The sequence below is a fragment of the Bactrocera tryoni genome, chromosome 2, assembly GCF_016617805.1.
Source record: "Bactrocera tryoni isolate S06 chromosome 2, CSIRO_BtryS06_freeze2, whole genome shotgun sequence".
NCBI classification, from domain to species: domain Eukaryota; kingdom Metazoa; phylum Arthropoda; class Insecta; order Diptera; family Tephritidae; genus Bactrocera; species Bactrocera tryoni.
In genome coordinates, this window is record NC_052500.1 from 24,855,658 (window position 1) to 24,879,860 (window position 24,203).

The 24,203-nt window shown below is 33.6% G+C and overlaps 1 protein-coding gene across 3 annotated transcripts in view; it reads left to right on the forward strand.

Annotated features, from left to right (window-relative positions):
* Positions 1-22,217, forward strand: part of LOC120768940 (myb-like protein A) — a 34,995-nt gene extending 12,778 nt beyond the window's left edge. The window contains exons 1-3 of one of the 3 annotated variants that reach the window (XM_040095723.1): positions 16,379-16,625; positions 18,669-19,079; positions 19,203-22,217. In XM_040095723.1, the coding sequence (XP_039951657.1) occupies positions 16,454-16,625; positions 18,669-19,079; positions 19,203-21,163 (2,544 nt within the window). In that variant the 5' untranslated portion in view covers positions 16,379-16,453 and the 3' untranslated portion in view covers positions 21,164-22,217. Of the gene's footprint in view, positions 1-16,378; positions 16,626-17,461; positions 17,490-18,668; positions 19,080-19,202 lie in introns of those variants that run through there. The other 2 variants (XM_040095725.1, XM_040095724.1) reach the window with 2 other exon arrangements.
* Positions 22,218-24,203: the final 1,986 nt, after the last annotated feature.

Genomic DNA, 24,203 nt, shown 5'->3' on the forward strand with positions numbered 1-24,203 from the left:
GTTCGAAACCGAGCATACACGGCGACTTTATTTCTAAAAAAATTATATACATACATACATACATACTTATGTAAGTATGTAGATATGCATATAATCTTTGCTACATCTGTACATACATACAAATGTATGCTAGCCGTTTTCACTTCTACATAATTTGAAGGTTTCTATTATTGCTTCTTTTTTACAATTTCTACACTTCAATTTTTGTTTTTTTTTTTTTTACAATTCAAACTATTTATGGCATATGGTCGAAAGTAAGTAGACGAGAATCTACAAACGGTCTAATGCTCGAACAAGTACGGCTAATAAGTCATTGTGCGCGTAATGCCATTCAATTTCTCCAAAAAGTTCACTTACCCAAATACTTGTTTATGCCGCGCTAATGGCCAGTCAATGCGCAGATGCAGCTTAGCATGCTAAACGTGCCCCAGTAAAGACTTGGCACTTGATATTAACGGCGACAGCATACATAACTTACATACATACATACATACATAAGTATGCGCAAGCATACAAACAGATGTGCTTTTCAGCGAGTATTTTGCTGCTTAAAGTACAACGACTTCGAAAATATATAACATATACATATGTATGTATTTATATACATACGTACATACATACAAGTGCTTGATAAGCGCTGCTATATGTAATGCATATATTTTTATATACATATACATACATACTTACATATAAATAGTTTGACTGTCATTTAGTCTGCCGGTCAAGCACATTTATGTATTTATGTATTTTCATTCCATTCTGTACGCATACCAATTGCTCTGCGTCGCGATTTTAACGTAACACTTTCTCTTCCTAACCGTTCATTCGAGAGTCAAGTTGCTTACATACATACATACATACACACATATGCTGTGCGCGACCCAACTGTTGAGGCACTATCGCTGTTGTGTTTCACTCTTTACCCACATTCATTGTTCATTCTTGACAGTGTGCTGTTGTTGTTGTTGTTGCTGCTTCTTGGTTGCATTAGTATTCAGCGCCGCCAAGCGATCGCTTGTGCATGCAAAGCACCAACAGTCCCACTTACCAGAACTATCGCGCCGCTTTCACAGCGATCAGTTAAGTTCGAAGCTTAGAATGACGTTGGAGGTTGTAAATATGTATGTACATACATATGTACATATATAAGTACGTTTGAGTATATATTTATGTACATATATTTGTATATGCTGTCCGGAACATTTCTTTTGCTTAAGTAACTTTCTTAAGTAACCGAGATACGGACATGTGTACATACATATATACTATCATATGTACATATGTATGTATTTACCACATACATATATAACCTTATATACTTGCAACTTCTAGCAACAAAAACTATAAAATTGTAAATTTATTTTATAATGGCACTTTGATTTATAATGCTGCCCAATCCGCGCCCAAAGCCAGCACAACCTCGCTGCCCTTGCCACTATTGTTCACTTTCTAACTATTCTCAGTGGGTTCTTCCGCTCTCTTCCCTTTCTTTTACGCACAAACTGCAAGCGCGCCGCTACACTGCACTCTTTTATCAGCAACAGCCAAAAGCTTCACTTCATTTCTACTCACATACATATGTAGTATATGTTTATGTGTAGTAGTGCCCGTACGAGGGGGCCGGTTAATGGTTCAAACGTGAGGTAAACCGGTTCGTTTGAATCTGAACTCTAAATTTTCAATTGCCCACTCTTTCGGCATCACTTTTATTGCTTTTATTTTTGTCTTTTCCGTGGCTCTTTCATTCACATTACTTTTATTGTTGTTGTTGCTGTTACTTTTGTTGTGATATGTTACTCTCATTGCCGGCGTTAAATTTTTGTAGCTCCATATTAGCTTTCGCAATGGTGTGAGGTCTGTAGCCGAGTTGTTTGGTCTTGCTGTTGAGCTCAACTCCGCTCGTTTGATATGACGAACGAACAAGAAATCCGTTATATGACCCAATTCTAAATTGAAAGCCAACTAACAGCACTGCAAACGAAGTTGAAAAGTGAGTAATAAAACAGCATACATTTCGTGAGTACACGACTGTGTAGTATTGAGTAAAAAGAGACCAGTTAATGAAAGACGGAAAAAAAGTAAAATTGCACCATATAGTAGAAGATTAGGTTGGCGGTTACAGTAGAAAGGTATACAATAACAATTGCGTGCTAGAAAGTTTCGTAATTGTTTTAGTACAACGGTAAATGTCGTTGTGCCCTGTAGGAAATTCGAAATTTTTGAGTGAGATTGAGCAAGCAAGATACATATTTACATTTGTTACTAGAACAAAATTTTGATCTCTAGCTGTTAGATCAAGTATGTATGAACATATCGTCACCTAAAATGCAAAATAAAGTAATATCACTTTTCATAAGTTTACCGGCGAAGGAAAAACGAGAAAATGAAACCACTCAAATTGAACCGAAATTTGAGTTTGGTTATACATATTTTGGTTATATATTGGTTATCATACACTCGTATTGAAACAAAATTTGAGTTTTTGGTTATAAAATGGTTACAAATTGTTTTTTATATCCGACAGTGATTTTCTATTTTTTTTTTTTTTGATAATAAATGAAATAGACAACTAAGACTCTTACAAACTAGAAAGTGAGCAAAAAGGAAGTTCTTGTATGGACAACTTTTTCATTTGAAGAGGTATCTTCAAGAAATGTGACAAATATTATTATCCAAAGCATCGATACAATCTCCAGAAAAATTGTTAAGTTCGGACTACTATAGCGTATAGCTGCCATAAAACTGACACATCAAACTCGAGCACTTATATCGAAAACGCTTTTTTCTATCAACGTAACCTCGAGAAAATTTGACATAGATTATTGTTCAAGACATTGCTACAATTTCCGAACATATTATTCAGATCGGAGCACTATAACTTATAAATGCCATATATACTGTCCGCTCAAAATCAATATAAACATTTTTTTGTAACTCTTTATGCTATAAAAATGCAAATGTGAAGGGTATTATAGCTACGGTGCAGGCGAAGTTAACATTTTTTTCTGATTTTGGTTCGCGTTTGCCAGAAGTGGCCTCAAAAAATGGTTGAAAGCTTGTTTTGATTCAAAGCACCACAATGAGAGAGGTTCAGGCTATCTACGAAGGGCAGAACATAAAAATATATATTTGTATTTGCTTGTAGGTTTCTAAATTCTCACCTTTCTAATATCTAACTTTTCTCTAGAGGGTACGTGAGAGCATTCTCTCATACATACATATGTACGTATGAATGTAGATATGTATATATTTCTATGTAAAATGATTAGCATAAGTTACATGGTGAAAGTAAGAAAGTCGTGCGCATAATAATAAATTATAGCCACTTTAAGAACAATAATAAAATAAAAGTTAAGTTAATACAAAATGCATTATATTATATAAGAATAAAAAATAATAAATTTTTTAACAAAACTGAAAGAGAAAGAATTTCTTTTCAGTTCTGGCAATTAAAGCTACAAAAAGTAGAACGAAAGTTGAGAAGTACCATAAATTGATAAGTAATTTTATAAAATTATGAATAAATAAAAAAATATCATAAATTGCTTTGCAATTTTTTATTTGTTCATAATATTAATTTTCGATTTTAAACCGGATCAAGAATATTTGAGTTTCATTTGTGACACGAGGGAAAGGAAAAATGAAAGCAGCTGTCACATTTTTTGTAGTATAGCAACCAAATTCAGATTTATGACGTCACGATTACCAATAAATTTTACTGTCAAACGCATTTCAAAAAAGTAATGACACGACATTGTCACAATATCTTTTTCTATCAAGATTAGAGCTCAGTACAGATGTGATTCTACAAAGTACTAATGCTTTGGACTCTAACAACCTTTCACAACTAATAAAGAATAGAGCTCCGCTCGACAACGTTTCACAAATTTCCCAAGACAAGAATGAAAGCGATTTGTTTTTTTTTCAAATCTTGTTCAATTTCTTTCATATTATAAGTTCATAGGTAAATATTTTTATAAGAGCGTTAGAAATCTCGAATATAATAATAGGTTGTCAAAAAAGTCTTGCGGTATTTTCGCTAGTTGGCGCTGAAAGCGCTTAGTTCTAGTTTTATTCGTCGCATCGGGTCATTCTATACCTTTTTGGAAAGCTCATTTCACGCGCTAACACGTGTTTGATTGATTGTCGTTTCTAGCGTCGCAAACATGGAGCAAAATAAAGAGAAAATACGGCATATTTTGTTCTGGTGTAGAGGTGGTCGAAGATGCGCCACGCTCCGGAAGGCCTGTCGTCGAAAATTGCGATAAAATCGCTGAATTGGTCGAAAGAGACCGGCATAGTAGCAGCCGTAGCATCGGTTAAGAGCTGGGCATGAGTCATCAAAAATTCATTTCAATTTCAATAAAAACACCGCAAGACTTTTTTGACAAACCAATATTTCTCTCTATAAATACAAGTCTATATTACAACTTCTATAAACCATTTTTAAATTAGAAACTGTCTAAAAATCTCATAAGCTGCAGAAAATATCAGTCAACACAATCAATACTGCCACAGCTCACCTTATACAACGGTGGGACGATTTATGGCGATCACTGCACAAACTTTTACAACTTAATTTCACCGCCCGTATCAAAGTCACACAATCAACGTTGTTAATATCTAGAAATTTATTTAATAAGCTTTGCTAGCATTGCATTTAAGAATTTCTACTAAAAGTTTAACGCATGCAGGCATGACAGCTTTAGGTCAGCAGCTCAATATAAACCGATCATGCATGACAAGTTGTTTTTGCCAGCAAGAAACTTTCCGTTGATTGAGCTTTCGGCGGCTTTTATAATGCATACATGCATCCGTAGGTATGTATATACATATGTATGTATGAATGTTTGATTGTAAATATGTATGTATGTATGAATGTATATATGTATGTATGTATGTTTGTTTGTTTGTATGTATATGACGGCAACTATTTTAGCGGCGAAATTTCACACTGTGCGATCGTGACGTTGTCGTTCCTGCAGAAAGTGTTCAATGAACTCGGCAAACGACATAAATGTGGGTCAGTTCTCTTGTCACTTGTGCCGCCTGCATAAGCGAGTGAGCGCGCAATGACAACAACATGCATGCATTATACATATATACATATGTATATAAAGTTGTTTGTATATAAAGTCAGTTGTATGCGTATAAAGTGTGTTTTGTGCTTATGAATTTGAAATCACCTTGCTTCGTCAGTCAAAAGAAAAAAACAATTGCAGAGAAAGGTTCACGTAAGAAGAAAGAGCTAGAGATTTCAAGAGCCGCTTGAAGCCAAGCATCAATAGCTGCTGCGACTAGCAATGATAGAAGTTGAACTCTGAGCTTATATACATATACTTATGTATATACATACTCGTATGTATTTATGTATATGATATGCTACGCTGCAGACACTACTAAAATAAGAAACTCTAATTCTTCAATAGTTTTCTCCAACTAACTGTAAAATAACTATTTATGCTGATCTTGTTAGAAGTGCTTTAACTTTAATGAGATAAGTGCTAGAGTGAATACATAAGTATATAGTGGCGTATATATAATAAATAGTATATATATGAATATATACACATGTTATAATGGCAGCCTCTTTGTGTTATGCCTCACGTAATTTAAAGCGTGAAAGTTATTATTACTGAATTATTTTGCGTTCACACAATTTGTTTCTTTTGTTTGTTTATCGATAAAGCATTTCGCCTCTTTGACCAGTAGTCGCTTCGACGCATTTGCGGCCGCCGCCACTAGAGTTCATTAGCATTTCGGACTCATTTTGAACCTTTTTAAATTCAAAGTTTTTTCTTCTTATTAATATTTTCGTTCATTCTGGAAAATGAAATTTCGCGTTATGCACAGTGTGCACGTCATGGAAAATACGGCAATAAATTTTTTTATTATTTCTCACTTGTAGTTGACTTGGTTAGTACTTTTGTTTGTTTGCAGGTATGTGTGTAGGGCATTCTAAAGTTAATTAACTTTAGTAAAAAATCGCAAAAAAGTAACTGTTATTAGTTATTGTTATTACTGCCGTCTAATTTGAGAGCTGCAAATGTTGTTGCTATGCATAAATATCAGTAGATAATAATGCAAATAGTAATAGCAGGATCCATAAGAGTAGCTGCTCTTGATATGATACATAAGTATATAAGACAGGCCGTGGCGAAGCGAACATGCAACTGGTATAAATCATAAAGATAGTTATAATTAACTGGAGATAATTAACTTGAACTAGCATATGATGATATCACTTTATTGCTGTAAACTACATACGTTCAACTTAACATTTTAGCAAGTGAAGTAAGTGCTTAGTTGCTCTTCAGACGGCTAATTCTTGGTCAGGCAATGGAACGTTCGCTCTATCGTCATCGATTGGGGAATCTGTTTCACCATTTCCTGCTGTTATTCTTTTACTGTCATTCAGCAGGCTGGAGAAGTTTTCCTTCCAATATTTTAGTATGCTTTGGGCATCGGTCACTAGATCACCTCTGGAGGTTCTACAAGTGTATGCTCCGGTCTTGAAACCTCATCTTTTTGTAGAATTTTCGAGCATCACCTCTGTTAGCCAGCTTGTCAATACTGTCTTCATACTCACGCATTTCGGTCTCTCTCTTTTTTTGTCTTTTGTTGCAAATGCGTCTCGGTTCCCTCTTCAACTCTCGATATATATACCATTCCGCACGTGTTGTGGTCGATTGTTACCTTACGAGGTGGGTAATCTCATCTTCTCATCGTACCTGCTGTTCTTTTGTTTTTCCGAAAACCAATGATTTCTTTTGCATCTGTACGTAAGGAGTTTGAAATGCCGTCCAAGTTTCTTGACGTCGAACTATCCTTATGTTTGTTGATGTACGTTTTTTACTGCACAGAGGCGGTTCCGTATCTTGGCTGCAACAAGATAGGACCTCGGAGCGCTCGCACGTCTAGAACACTGGAGACGTGTCTTCCATCTATCGTGATCGATTTGGTTGGTGGCTTTTCGATTCGGAGATAGACTTCCTATCCTGGAATCTGGCACTACAAATAACCATATTTCGAGCCCCGGCGAGTCGATCAGCCTTAACCGATTTGGGGATGTGTCATCATGGAGACTGAATTTACCGACCGTTGTGCCAAAGGTACCTTCTTAGCCGACCCTGGCGTTAAAGTCGGCAAGCACGACTTTGCCATGCTGGCGAAGGCAACTCTCATTTGGTCAAAACGTCCTTCTCTTCCATCGGGGCGTGGCCAAATCAGCGATCCGCTTGGATGTGGATTGGAAAAGTTGTAACCTTTATAATAATTGATTTGTATACCGGAAAGTGAAAGAACTAAAAGAAATTTAAATTTGTTTTATATGGGAAGTAGGCATGACTGTAGTCCGATTTCGCCAATTTTCACACTCTAACATTACAAATGTCAGAAAAATATAACACACCAAAATTGGTTGAAATCGGTCGGGCGGGTCTCGAGATATGTGTTTTCACCTAAAAGCGGTCAGTGCCACGCCCATCGTCTAATTTTGACTCCGACTCCACTGCAGCTGGCATATCTATAGTTTTATACCAACATATGTGTAAGCGCCTGTATGCTTGCGTATTCGTGCCACTTCGTACATTTTCTGTTATTGCATAAGCATTGTCGACTTTATTTAAAGTTATTTACATATTTTCAAAAAAAGAGAACTTAAGATTAGATAACTGTTTATTTAGAACAAATATTTGCAGCGAATTATCACGTTGATTTAGTGGTCTACAGCACAACCACGCCTACTTGCACAGCATATACATACAAGCATACATAGTTAGATAAAAATATGAAAACTATTTTCTGCTGAAATTCCCACAATTAAGTGTAAACACAGATGTAAGCACACTTCCACAGCAAATAGCAAATTGTAACCGTTTGCGTGTGTGTGTGGCTGTTCAACGGTACACCACCCTGTGCTATGCGATGGTGGGCGGTCGGAAACGAAGGCGATTAACATCATCACGTTGAGTCACGTTTGGGTATTTGCACAATTCGCTCTCACGTGTGATTGACATTCATCAAGTCGCTGCCGAGAATGCTTCGAGCAACGTGGCCCATTGGCGTCGCAGCTAACACAGTGCCATTGTAAGTCGCTTTGTTAGCCGACTTGTTGCGCTTACAGCGAAATTCAGTTTGCTGTTGTATGTAAATATTATGTTATACAAACATATTGTTGGCATAATTAACATATCGCAAATATGTATACTAATAAATATACATATACATATGTATACTTAATATTAATTCATATTAATTTATGGTAGCTTTCTGATTGAATGCTGTGTAAGAGCAGCGAATATATGGAAAGTCAAATGTTGACTATTAGTTGTGTTCAGTTTCAAAATCCTTTGCATTCGCATATGTTGACTCACACTACCATATGTAGCATATTCCTGTGTGTTTAACAAATAGTTACGTATACGCCCTGGTCACCGAAGGAAGCAAAATTCAAGGCATCCTGTGCCCTGCATTAATCGCTTTTACGTTTTAGTTGCAGAAAACAGCTTTGTAAGGTAAAATTTGCATACATGACCTCAAAATATATACATATATAATGTTCTAATTTTATAATTCAAATTAATTCAATAAATAATATAAAAGAGAATTAAATAATTGATAAAAATATACATGTAATTGACACAAATAATGCCAAAAATAATAATAATAATATAAATACAATAATAATATTAATAAAAAGTAACAACAAAAACTGTATTAAGAATTTGAATAAGTAATAAGAAACAAATAATAACAAATTTTGGGTCCGTGATTTTAATACGATATATTTTAAAACCTCATATTTAGTATTCTTATCAATAAAAAACCGAAAGTTTCCACCTATAAATTTATTTTACATATTTTGCTCACCCGTAATTATATTCCTATAATTATATTTTATTTATCAAAATGCAAATTTTATAGAAAATTTTAATTTTGAAAATTTCAACATAGACATAGTAAATTTTACAATTAAAAAAAATGAATAACAAAATACATTTTAATATAATTATTGTTGCAAATAATGTATTAAAAAAAATTTAATTTGTATACAAATTATTTTTATTTAATTATTTCTAATTTAAAAATTAAAATAATCAAATAAATTAATTTTATTTTAATAATTTTTTTTTTTTATTTTAATAAAAAATTAATTAATTTCAAATTAACTTTTTCTTTAATTTCTAACTTGAAAAAATTTAAATGAAAATAATTTGTATGCTCATTAAATTAAATTATTTGCTACCTTTATTATATTAAATTTTATTTTATTACAAATTTATTTCCGATATTATTAGACATTAATTTATTTTTCATTAAAAAAAAATAACTTAAAAAATTTTAAATAATTACTAGTTCTAAATACTGGATTGGAAAAGTAAAAAAAAATTATTTAATCCGAAATCCCAGCTTGAAAATGTCAAAAATAATATAATCCTAACTGACGGCATGAAAAAAGTTAGTCCCAATAGAAAATTAAAAAAAATATTATTATATTTCTTTTTCCGCAAAACTGGAGTTAGAAATTGGAAATTTAATTTTTGTTTCGAAATTTTTAATTCAAAACTTCAAAAATTTTGTTAATTAAAAATTGTTTTTAAAAAATTTGCAAATTTTGTTAATTAAAAAATTTGTAAAGGAAAATTTAAAAATTTTGTTAGTTAAATATTTTTCAATAAAAAATTACAAATTTTGTAAACAAAAAATTTATAAATTTTCTTAATTGAAAAAATTGTCAACCCTGTATATGAAAAATAAAAGCAATTGATCATATCTCAAAATAATTTAATTTTAAATATTTGTATTTTATTTTAATAATTAAAAGTCTGATGTTTTCTTTAAAAAATGCGCATACATACATATCTCAAAGTATTTCAATTTTAATTATTTTCTTAATTCTTGGCAGCAAAGTCTACTAACTAAAAATCTTCCCAAACACCAAAAATAATAATTAATAATAAATTAATTTTAATAAGTGAAAATATCTAAAAATAATTTATGTAAATACATATATACAAATGTATATACTTTTTTAATTTTAGTAAAAATAAAAATATTTAATAATTAAAATTAATTAAAAAATTTATTAATTAACTTAAAATTATTAAAAAAACATATGTGTAAAAATTGCAGTAATAACACCAATCTTGTGTCTTAATATTTAATTTTCGTAAAATTAAATAAAAAATGTATACTATATTAAATAATTAAATTAATATAATTTAAAAAACTAAAAATTTATGGAAATTATTTAAATATACATAGATATTCCTTTTTAATTTTAAGTAAAAACTAAAGAAAAAAATAAAATATTAAAAAGAATCTTTTATTAACATAAAAATAATCAAAAATGATTACAAAATTGCAAAAATTACAAAAAAAAATTACGACAAATTCAAAATTATTAACTTTTAACATACGTATGTACATAAAAAAATTAAAAGTTTTTACAAATTTTCAAAAATTAAAAAAAAAATCGAAAAATAAAAAGTTATAAACATTTAGCACACATAAATAATATTAAAAGTTATTAAAAATAGTTTTCAGGACATAGCAATACTATGCCATTTTAGTCTAACACAAGCTATGTATGTAAAATAATATAGTCTAAACTACTTTAAAAGCTCATAACAATTCCCTGCAGAACTCTAAAAAATCCCCTACTCCTTTTCCCCAACTCACCACACGCATAGTTTGCGTACAATTTCCCCTGCTTAAGCATACGAGTATATTTCACTTTACATAACAAATGTGTAAAATAACAGCAATCAGCAAGCAAAAAAAAAAACAAACAAATATCAACGGCAAAATTAAGTTTTACTATAAAAAACCAACAACAGTTTACATAATCGTTATATTATCAACGAAATTAAGTATATTCAGTGCATTCGATTCAATCACATTCGCATATATTTCTACTTAATTCGATGCCATTCGCACTCTCCTCCCCCCCCAACAACGTCAATAAATCACCCGCCCGCCACCGCTTGCCCAGTGTGTTCGATTTATATGGAAAAAATGTATATGATTATATTCTTGAGTGTTATTGTTATTGTTGTTATCGCCATTTCTGTTATTATTGCACTACTAATCGCCACAACAGCGAAATGAGTGTCTAGAACATGTGAGCTGAGGGAGCGTTGCACTGGTGTGTTTTTTTTATAACAACACCAAGCACATTTCCCTACACGTGACACACGTTCTACCTTCGTCGCTTGACAGTGGCCGCGTCGTATGCCGCCCCGTGCATTGATATATAAATAGCGCTGATTCTAACTTATAACAGTGGCTATGGCAACAACAACAATTGCAATAACAACACCAAACGACTATAACAACAATAGCAACCACATCAGCGGCTCGCCATGATATCAACAGCTGCTGAAGAATGTGCTTTTGCTATTACGTTTTTATAAGTAGCGGTGTTTCGTAACCGCTCGACAAGCAAAACGTTGGAGAATTGTATGAGCAACGTGTATGGTTACATGCATATATACATACATACATACGGTTGTGTACATACATGCAAGTTTGTAGTTTGCAACGTGAGGAAATATCGCAGCGAATTGATTGCATTGCGTCTATAGAAGTAAATGATTTGCCTTGTATGCAAGCGGGGTGGAGGGGGTTGAGGCGGCTGAAAATAGGTTGAAGAAAATTAAAAGATTAAAATTTAATTTAAAGTTATGTAGTTTGTTTGTTTAAGTACTGTTGTCCAGGCACAGTAGTCTACTGCAAGTTAGTTGGCTATAGACGTGCCTAATATCCGGTGTTAATGAGAAAATTATATTAGTGGAAATGCACTTCTCAAATTAGCAATAACTGTAAATAATTACGTCCACTATAGTTGCTAATATTTCATAAATTGTATATATTTGGCCCTACAACTGAGCTTGTAAGTGACGCAGGTTTCTGTTCTTATGTAGTACTTTGGAAGGTTTCGATACAAAACTCGACTGATTTTTTGTGAAGCCAGTGCAATAAGCGGTGACTTTCCATTTTTACATTTTAAGATGATTTTAGTCTCCCAGAGACAGTTGTATTATATTTTATAAGAAGCTCTTTCAAACAAATAAACCAGTACTTTATTAGTCGGAAACGGAGATCATCTAAACTGCTAGTGCTGATTCTGTAACCTCTATATTATTGAGTCTAATGGATTTCAGTCACAGAAGCCACAGCTACAAGCGGGTTTTTAGGTGATTTTAGTCTCCCAGAGACAGTTTTATTTTATGAGAAGCTCTTTCGCGGCAGAAATTCAAGCGAAGTTTTGCTCTTTCTGGCCCTTGGGTGACCATTATTCAAGCAAAAAAAAAAAATTTTTTTTAGTCGGAAACGGAGATCAACTAGACTGCTGGGTCGGCTGCTATAACCTCTACACCATTTAGTTTGAAGCATTTCAATCACTTTTAGTTGTTTATTTGCATACATACATATATTTATTATAATTTTTTATGAGAACTTGAAGTCTTTTGAAAATTCTGAAGAATTGCAATAACAATAACAAAATTATTAGTATACTTTTTATTTAAAATAACACAATTTACACTGTTTTAAAAATTTGTAACTACTTCCTCAACTACTCTCAAGAATCCCGTACTATTTTTACCAAACTAGCAGCGCCGTCGGAACTCAAAATGAAGCGTATCTTAATTTAATTTTATTTCAAGTTTTTCATTGGTTTTGAAGAAAATATATTTTTAAGTTTACAAAATTTTTTGATTTTTGGTATTTGAAAAAAAAAACAAAAAAAATTTAAAAAATATATTTTTCATGTTCATAATGATTCAAAATTATTTAATTTATACACATTTAATTAAAAAAAAATTTTTCTTTTACGGAAAAATGGTGAATATGTTTTTGTGTCATTTGTAAAACAAATAATTTATAGATTTTCTTTGACAAAAAATGAGAGAGATTACGTTTTTTAGCCCATAATTTATTTATATATGTACATTTTTATTAAAAAAATATATTTGCTTTTTAATTTTTTATACTTTTGTTGAGCAAAAAAATAAGGAAAATAGTTTTTTGTACTCATAATTACAAAAAAATTTATACACACGAACATATCGTATATACATATTTTAATGAAAATAAATTTAATATATTAAAATCATTCATATAATTTATTTGAATAAAGAACTATAGAAAATATGTTTCTGTGTTCATAATGGATTATTTTTTTTATATACATACATATGTATGTATGTAAGTGCATATAATAATTAATTAAGAAGTAAAAAAATATATTTTATTTGTAAAAAGTAAATAAATAAAATAGATTTTTTTATTTTATTTTAAATACTTTTTATAAACTAAAATTATGCATACATATATTATATATGTAGTATGTATGTACAATATTTTTTTATTTGAATAAAAAATTAGAAAAAATATATTTCTGTGCTCATATTGGATTATTTTCTTTTATAAATACATACATACAAATTTTTTATTTAAGAATTAATTAAGAAAAAAAATTATAAAAAAAAAAAAAAAATTTAAATAAAATTTTTTTTTTTTTTTAAACACATACATATATATTTTTTATTTAAGAATTAATTAAGAAAAAAAATTTAAAAAAAAAATTTAAAATAAATTTAAAATTTAAATAAATTTTTTTTATTTAAACACATACATATTTTAATAATTAATCAAGAAAAAATATTATTAAAAAAATTAAAAAATGTAATTCAATTTTTTTTAATTTTAAACTCTTATTATAAATTAAAATTATTCATACATTGTATATTCATATGTATGTTATATAAAAGAAATATGTTATATAAAAAAATATTAATTTTAAAATGTAAACCAATGTTCATAAAAACTAATGTTCGTACAAAAATATCTGCGACACATTCATCAACCACATTCACACCTGACCCACTAATACAATTTAAGCCAAAGAATTAAAAAAAATTCTAACTCTATGCTTTTAGCGCTTTGTTGAGCGCTTAACAAAAAACGGTTCCAAATATTATTAGAAAGCGCCAACACCATTTTCTGCCATGCAACAAAGGCGCGGAGTCAAGAAAATGTCGACGGTGAAGTGGAATATTATCATTTACTGAGCCACACTTTTTTTGTAACCCACAATTTGCTGTCTTAAAAGTAGGGCAATACTTTTGGAGAACCGTTAGCATAGCATTATCACATTATGCCCTACTGACGTGCATACACTTTGACTGGGCTTAGACCTAAAGATCGCATAGAAGAGCGCATTAAGCTTGTACTTCTACTTGTGCTTGTGCTGCTATGGGAGTATTTTGTATGAATGTAAGTATGTGTCTATGTATGTAAGAATTATGTATGTATGTTTGTATGTATTTTTGTATGAATGCATGAAAGTATGTATGTATGTATGTATGTATTTATCTATATGTCTTCATGTAGCATAACACATTTTCGAGAAAGTCGAAATTCTATGCTCTACTCACTGTGCTCTGCGCGCCGCCTTATGCTGCTCATTTACCGTTTTGTAAGCAACAATTCTTGATTAACCTTAGCTCCGCAACTTTTCGTTGGATAATACTAAATTATATTAGCTCTACGCCAATTAACGCAATGCTAAAAAGATATAAGAAGAAACCGTCGAGCTAGCAGCGCCAGCGTCAGCGATTACAAAAACACAATTCACAAATCACGTTTTAGCGCCAACCTGTGTAAGATTGTACATACTTACATATACTATACATACATACATTTGTGCTACATGTAATTAGTTACGCCACGCTGCTGGAGTTGCTTTCAACGTTCTTACACGCTAACGGTGTTCGACGGCGCATACGCGAAGGAAACGAACTAACAATACGAGTACGTACATATGTACGCGCGCTGCCGTCGCGCAGCCTCGATTAAGCAATGGACCCATGCGGAGTGAGAGTGCGGCCCTGACGCGTGACTATGCCAGCGCCACGGTCGGAGTCCAGCAAGTATGGCGCACAACACACCCCAAGCCTCCAAGCCCCACCAACCACTACACGCCAGCGTATGCACTTTAGATTACATGATTACTCAATACAAATGGAAATGTGCAATGTGATCTACTCGTCGTTGGCGCAGCAACGGACGGACGTACGAACAGAACGGACAGACGTGCCGACGACGACGGTGCGCTTACCTAGTTAACAAACGAACGAACGCGCGCTCGTATAGTACTGTGCGAAGCGTTTGCTGGCGCGGCGCGCAACATGTTCTGAAGCGCAGCTTAAAAGAAATTTCACTTTTACCCACACCAACTTAGCCCGGTAAGTAATAAGCACCGTTAAGCAACAACTACAAGCGCACAGGAAAACTTGTAGCGCAACAACAGCGCTATTTATGAGTGTGTGTTGTGTTGTTGTTGTTGGCTGGGTTGTAGTGAAGCCAGCGCTTAGATGCTTTTATTCAGGTGAGAGTGGGCAGCGCCGTGGTGGCGGTTTGACACAGCTGTCAATACCAGTTTTATTATGAAAAATGTGGGTTGCAACATGTTCGAAACGCGACCAAGTAAACGTATGTTGCTGCAACGTGACCGCATTTACAACGGCAAAATACAGAGAATCATGCGCGCTATGGCCATTAGCCAACACAAACAGCACAAACAGCACAACAGCAATAGCAACAAGGGGAGTAGCAACAGCCATAGCCACAGCCAGCAGCCGCCAACTGAGCCGATGTGTGGCTGCGCTTGCTATTTGCCTTTAACGAGCAGTGAAAGAGGTTTACTTGTGAAAGCTTTTCTATTTCAATTGTGTTTTAACAGTCGTGCTTAACGGTTGTGCGATTTGCTGCTCCGCTAATGCAATATTCTCACCGAAAAAAACAAAACCAACAAGATTCTATCCAAAAAACTGTTGAATTCATAAATGGAACGCAGTAAAAAGCGCTAAGTGTGGTGGCAAGAATTTCCAAATCCAGTCACGCCAGCGGCACAATGGGCGCGCAGTGAATTTTTCGGCTACTTATTTACATTTACATATGTACCTTCGTACTTGGCTCACACGAAATACGGGATATATGCACAGATAACGGATTGCGTTGCGCGCTACATTGTGTTTGAGAATTACAAAAAAAATTATTTAGTATGAGTACTTTAAATAATTAACGGAAAAAAATATTATTTGCATTACGCAAATATTACAACAACAAGAAAATATACAACAAAAGTTATGCTGTGCAGAACTGTATACTTAAAATAATTAATGAAAATGAAGTGACTGCATTAGAAGTTAACGGAGATTAAAAGACAATTAAAAATAAATAAAAAAAAACAATTAAAAAATACAACAAAAAACAATTTAACAAAATGCACACAACTTAAAAAGAAATTAAAATATGTGTACTAAAAATTTTTAAATGAAAAATAATATAAGAATAAATAAGCTACAAATCAACAAAAAACATTAACAAAGCAAAATAACAACAACAACAGCAAGTGCAAGTGTACGAAGAAAAATTAATTAAAATGTCTATTGTTTGCACTTTGGAGCCAAAAGTGAATTTATTCAAAAATTCGGCAGCTAAAAATATGCTTGTTTTAAAAAATAATAATGCGCTGAAGCACACAGGGTCAACTAACGGCGCAGCAGTGGATCCAGCTAAAAATTATAACAATAACATATACGCAAAGGATAAAAGTACGTTGCACCGAATGATGTGTGAAGCTAATATTTTTTATAGAAACTATTTATTTATACAAAAACAACAAATAGATATATGTTTTTAGAGAGAAGACGGCTAGTGGTGATATCATTTAATACTAGGACAAACAACAAATTCAAATAATTAACGCATTGTATCAAAAAATAACATTTTTTGACAAATTAGCTAGGAAGAGCTGTTTTTAAACAACTGGTTCGAAATATACTAGTTACAAACTAGACCGAAAATTCCATCTAGTTTATGGAATTTTTTGTAAATCAGTCAGCAGTTGTTGTTTTTAGCGATTTCAACAACTGGTCCGAAATATACTAGTTACAAACTAGAAACAAATTTTACATATAATTATGCAGTTTTATAAAATTTTTCATAAATTAGCCAGCAGTTGCTGATTTTAGCAATTGGTCCAAACTACACATGTTTCAAACCGGTTCAAAAAAGCTACAAAATTGTCCGTAATTTCTTTCTCACAAAAAATTTGAATTTTACATTTCTGCAGTTTAAATGTGTTTCTATTTACAAAAAAACTTTATTTGTCGTGCAATTTCCCATAAAAGTGTTAAAAAGTCTGTTCTTTTCGTCACTTTCTTTCACTGCCATTTTCATAACGAATTCTACAATAGTTACAAGCCGATTTTACTGTGCCGCCGTATTTATCTGTATATTTATTTATGATAAGCACTCGTATAACATTTTGTTTATGTGGTCAGTGCTTTAAATACCAACTATATAAAGCGAATGTATACAAAAAAGTAGCAACTTTTTTTCTATGACATATAATATACATTATGGGACTTCCCCTCAACAGAGGACGTAAACTAACTTCAACATGGCTTACATATGTATGTATGTATGTTCAAATATATGTTTGTGGTTTATGGTGGAAATATTGCATGACTCAGAAAATTTATTTTCCCTTTGTAACTCCTTGCGATTCTCAGCGGTTACTGCATGGCTCTCTATATATACAACATACATACATACATAACACATACTTATAGACTTACATATTTAGTAAGAATTCACCATTATTCATCGCGTCTGCAATGCTAGTATTTTGTAAGAGGCAATCGTAATTAATTATTAATTAGTTTTTATTATTACATAAAGCTTTCAATTTCTATGAAATGGATGGTATTTTTCTGTGGAACTTGATATATTGATTTACTTGTTCTCGGCTTATTCTAGACCGCAACGCACTTTCCGAACTTCTTATGACGAAAATTTGTTCGAAAAAACATGATATTCCACGCACACACAAAAGTTAAAATAAAAGCTTTACTTTACAGAGCTTTTTGGGAACTTTTAGCTAGCGAAAGCTTTCCAATTTTTCGGCGCTAAACTATTTAGCGCGAATTATTTATCTCAATAAATTAATTAAATTCTGTAAATTGTAGTCAAATTAAATGCAACAAATTTTTCACAGAAAAAGCATTCTTGAAACGAATAGCATATTGTTTTGTGAAAGTATTTGAACAATACTTAAATAAATATTATAATAAATATACTTTATATCAAGAAATTTTGAGAACAAGCAAAATTTAAAGTAAAAGCTTTAGTTCAAAGAGCTTTCAGTGACCTTTTAACTTAACTGAGGCAAAGCTTTCACATTTTTCGACAAAAAAAGATTAAGTGAGAATTGTGTACAATTTTGAGAACAAAAAAAAAAAAATAGTAAAAGCTTTAAATTACATGAGTAATTAAATTTAAAGTAAAAGCTTTAGTTCACAAAGCTTTTAGTGAGCTTTCTGCTTAACTGAGGCAGAGCTTTTACTTTTACTTTTTTTTTTTATTTTTCAACGGAAAGTGATCTAGCGAGAATTGCTTAAAATTACACATTAACTTTTTAAAACAGATTTTATCATTTAAAGCAAAAACGAATATAAAAATTTAATACAAAAATTTTTTTAAATTTATTTTTCCATTATTTTATGTATTATATACCATTAGTATATTATTACTAATATTAATAAAATTATGCAAAATATTCTAACCAAAATTCATTTTTTCCTTCTTTTTAGATGCAACCTATAAAGCCCACAACATTAACAACAAAAATTCTGACATTTACAACAACAATAATTGTAATAACCTCAACCAGCAACAATTAGAGCTGTTGCAACAGCAGTACAATAAACGGAATACCGTTGCTGAGCTGATCGCTCGCCAACAACAACAGCAACAGCACCAAATTTCCAATGATATCAGCTCCACGGCCAACAGTGAAGTGTTGAATAGTGGAAATTTCGTTACTGATATGCCGGAAATTCTCAGCGTTGCTGCCTTAAATACTAACCATCACAAGAACAACAATAACATAAGTTCCTCGGTAGCAGGTTCAAACACAAAAACAGCTACAATGCACAACGTACGCTTACCGTCCATTTCGCCGACACTATCGTTGAACGGCAGCTCAAATGATGCAAACAATGGTGAGTTTACAAAATATTTAGACACATAATCTTCATTTATATACAACTATTGTTATATGTATATGTAATGTGTGAGACATATAGTGATAAGCACTTCTTTGCTCTCTCTACTCCCACTTGCAGTACACGCCTACTCCATGTACGGCCCTATCAGTCCACAATCCAGCGACAGTGGTCACAGCTTACCCGATAACATGTCGCATGTGAATGGCAAACAATACCGCAATAGCTTCAGCGGTTCCAACAGTTCATTTGATTCGCACGGCATGTCCAAGTCACAGGCGCAAGCGCATAAGGATCTGTTCACACAGCGCAAGCAGCGTGAGTTTACGCCGGACAGCAAGAAGGACGACAGCTATTGGGATCGACGTCGACGCAACAATGAGGCGGCCAAACGTAGTCGCGAGAAGCGTCGCTACAACGATATGGTCCTGGAACAGCGTGTCGTCGAGCTGACTAAAGAAAATCACGTGCTCAAGGCACAGTTGGACGCTATCAAAGATAAGTTCAATATTTCCGGTGAGAATTTGGTGAGCGTCGAACAGATATTGGCTTCATTGCCCACCAGTGAGCAGGTATTGAGTATTACGAAGCGCGCCAAAATGACAATAAATGGCGGTTTCAATGGCGCCACCACAGCGGTGCCCACATCCATTGTCTACGGCATACCAGCGCACGCAAACGCCAATGGCGCAGGTGGCATGCCGAGCACTACAACCATGGCACAAACACCCACATCCAATGGCATACTGACACCACAGAAGTCGAACACCATGAATCAGGTGGCGAACAGCGATCCGAACAGCGCTTTGAACGGCGACAACGGCTTGTTGTGTAAAACGTCACAGCAGTCGCTGCAGCAGGCCATTAAGAATGTGAATCAAACGAATATGGCCAATACATTAACGCACCCGCATGCGATATCGTCGGTCGCACACATGCAAATGTCCACCTCGCCAGTACACCTCAACAGCGAACACTATCAGCCTCCACCACCCCTGCCGCTCAACACCAACTACACCGCTGAAATGGCACGTGCAAACAACACGAGCGTTTTAAGTAACGGCGTCAATAACGCTAATGCGCCCACACATTTGGAGAGCGCACGTCACCATCCTACAGCAGCGACACCGCAGCAACAACCAGCACCTCCGTCCAATCTGCAGAACTTGCACGTGTTGCAAGCGCTCAACCGCAATGTCAACTGCGATGATCTCGATAATTTGCGCAAAGTTGTTGCTGTAGTCGGTGCTGCTATCAACACGAATGGTACAACCGACACGACCGAAGCGCCACTTTACAATGCACCGGTAACGGCACCCCTATACGTGCCACCACATCCCGCCAGCATGTATGCCTACAGCACAAAGGATCAGGTAACAGCGTCCACTCAAAATCTAGAAAACGGCTATCACACAAAATCACCCGAAACCAATGGCGTCAGCTCGAGCGCGGTCGATGCAGTGACCTCCTCATCCGTCAACGGTAATGGCGATGCTAACGGTGGCAATGACGTGCTAAATTTATCGCGTCGCGCTTGCTCGCCGGCCTATGAGCATATGCTCTCATCGACCATCTCGTCGTCGGCCTCCTCGTCAGGTGTGGCCTCCGGCGATGACGAACACGAGCCGGATGGCGTTGACGATATCGAACATAACAATGCGGTCAACATCAGCACCACCAGTCCCAGCAGCAGCGATTCGAACAACTGTTTGCCGCTCAAGTTGCGCCATAAGTCACATTTAGGTGATAAGGATGCGGCTGCTACGGCGCTGCTAGCGCTACAGCACATCAAACAAGAGCCGGTGAGTAATCGCGCCTCACCACCCGGTTGGGTGGACAATGGCGATAATTCGAGCGATGAACGCGACTCGGGCATTTCAATCGGCAGCGCCGAGTGGACCGCACAATTTCAACGCAAAGCCGATAAGAGCAACAGCTCAATTGTGGGCGTGACACCGTCCGAACGCGAGCACATACTGAAATCTCATTTGGCACGCCTAGAATCGGAGGTGGCCAACATCAAGAATATGATGATCCTGTCTGTAGATCAGATAAATACACCGGCGGATTTGAAAATCTAAGTTGCTTAGCCACGCGGATCAGCCACATTTGTGCGAAAACCGAAACTGTGCGTGCGGATCAGCCATATTTGTGGAAAAACCGTAAGCGCTTGTATGGAGAGAGAGCAGAGACACAATAACTTTTTTTACATATTTGTGGGGAGTGCTTTTGTTAGATAGGGGCGTGTTTGTTGTAATAATCGTATCGAAATTGAGGCATGTACGTCTTAAGATTTGTTGTGTACTGAAAGTTTTTTTATAAAATGAAAATTGTACATAAAAAATAATTGTACAAAAGTTGCTTAACTGTGTATTAGTTTATTTCATTTAATTGTAGCTGTCAAAAAGTATAAAAAGAATTAGAATTTATTATTTTTGAAAGCAAAATATGACATAGTACTCTTAGCAGCCGCGGGCATGTGAACACACCTTAAACTTTAGCGTATAAAATTTGAAAGTGTTAAATGTCAAATATCAGCAAAGAAGTTGGCAACGCGTAGCATCATATCAACAAATCATCCATTATTTTCAAATCATTATCAGATCATGCATTATTTTCAGTTCTTCATAACATTTTTTTCTAATTTTGAGTTCAAAAATCATTTCATTGTTGCTAACTTCAAATTACATATTTATCAATTAGTTGTTTAAATAAGAAATAATATTGTATAAAAAAAGGTAAACAAAACAAATTGCAGCTAATAAATCCTATATAGTGTAGACTTAGTTGTATTTATATGATATTAAAAATATTGAAAAAATTCATTTTCGAATGAAATTTTTCGGTGGTCAACTTGTGCAAAAGAATTTAATGAATTTTTTCTTTATTTATTATAATTTTTTTTACTTTTGCTTAGATCTCCGTAAGATATATAGCACATGTAATTATTTAACTAATTATCTTGCTAGCTTGCCACCTGATATTTACATATGCGCATAATAATTGTATTATAAATACCATTGTATTACCAGTTAGCATAGGCAAACCTAATACTATCAACACATGCGATAAAAAATATATGTACATAAACGTCTGAGTACAATTCTCAGCAAAAAACACTATATGAAAAAAAAATAAATATACCATTTGAAAAAAATATAAAAATTGCTTAAAATTTTCTAAATATATAATAATAAAAAACTGATTGGAGAGCGCATAGTTTTAAAAACAACTGTTAAACACAAATAATGTGTGTATGTTATTTATGTGCAGTTTTTAGTATATAAATTATAAGAAAAAAGTTGCAAATTTAACAAACATTACTACCACCTGTGATTTCAGTAAACATAAAACATTCGCAAGTGGATTTCAGCAGTGACTAGTAGTTTTATAAACCATATACACATACACATACATATATTTATATTTATGTTTATATGTAAGTATGTAAAGATAAATATGTAATCGCTGTGTAAACACATAAAAACGTTAACTGTTCATAGTTCCATTTACATATTTATTACACTACTATTGAATATGTAAAGAAGTTTTATATAATAGTTATACATATATATTTATATATATATATATATACGTTTGTTAATCACTACATTTATCTATATACATACATATTTATTTTGGAGTTCTTATTGCATTGTAAATATATAATAGCGTTTGCATACCTAAATATGTATTTTAGTAACTATTGAATTTTACATTAGACAACTACATAAATATTGTAAATAAACCTAAACATTTCCAAACAAAAAAATTAATTACATAAATGCATTTTTTATTCAATTTCATAGCAACAAGAACAGTGCAGAAGGCTTTGGAATGGTAGAAATTGAAAGAAATTTAAAGTAGCAGGAAACTCATTGTAAACGAAAAATAAAAGAAAAAAACTAAAAAAAAAACAAGTAAGTAGGGACCCAACTTCGGCTGCAACCGAACATTTTATACGCACGGAATTAGCCAGAAGCAAAGCAAGGTATAAAACGTCAACCAGAGATCCGAATCAAAACAATTTTATATATACATACATATGTATAACTCATACACTGACCGACAAATTCGTGATATGATTTGTCAGAAAAAACGAAAATCATTATATGTACATACGTAGTACAAGTATATGGGAGTTGGAGTAGTATCGACCGGATCTTATTTATTTTTTTTACAATATCACATACTAAAGGCTCCATTTCGAGGTTCCCTACTTTTTTAAAGAAAAAAACACAAAAATTTCAAAATTAAAGGCGAATGTTGATTAACATTCGAAAGAACATTCCTTGGCATTTATTTTTTGAAGATTATCCCTTTCAAAAATTGCCTGCGACTACCTCTCAGATGATCCATCCGTTGAGTCCAATATTCAATGACTCGTTCGAGCATTTCGACTGGTTAATGACGAATGACACACGTGATGTTTTGCTCCAAGGCCAGAATCGAAGTGGGATTGTGCGCATAGACTTTAGAATTTACATATATCCACAGAAAAAAGTCTAATGGTGAGATATCACACGATCTTGGTGGCCAATCGGCCGGCCCAAAACGTGAAAGTATCTGCTCACCGAAGTGTTTCCTCAATAAATCCATTGGTTTATGCGATGTGTGGGAAGAGGCACCGTCTTGCTGAAATCAAAAGTCACCGAAATCACGAGCTTTAATTTCAGGCATCAAATAGTCTATTGTCATGGTGTGATAACGGTCGCCGTTGATGGTTACATTCTCACCGGCATCATATTTGAAGAAATATAAAAACCACACTAAACCGTTGTTTTTTCTAAATGAAATGGTAGTTTCTACAGTTTTGGTTGTAAGAGTATTTGGTTAACTTTTGGTCTTAAGGTACCGTACTCTAAAAGCATAAAAAGAATTGAATGAAATTTAAAATCGTGTTTATTGCTTTTAATTGGAGGCGTTTTTTACGTGGCGGGTCCCAAACCCAGCGCAGAACCCTGGCGAGGGATGCTTCGCCTTCTCACTTTAGCTCGCCTTCAAACGGTTGTTCTATGGCTGCCCATAGAATACTTGGTCTAGAATCGGAAGTCGTGAACTGCTTGAGCCATATTTCATGATTCTAAGTAAATCCGCCATTAAGTTCCAATTGTCAATTCT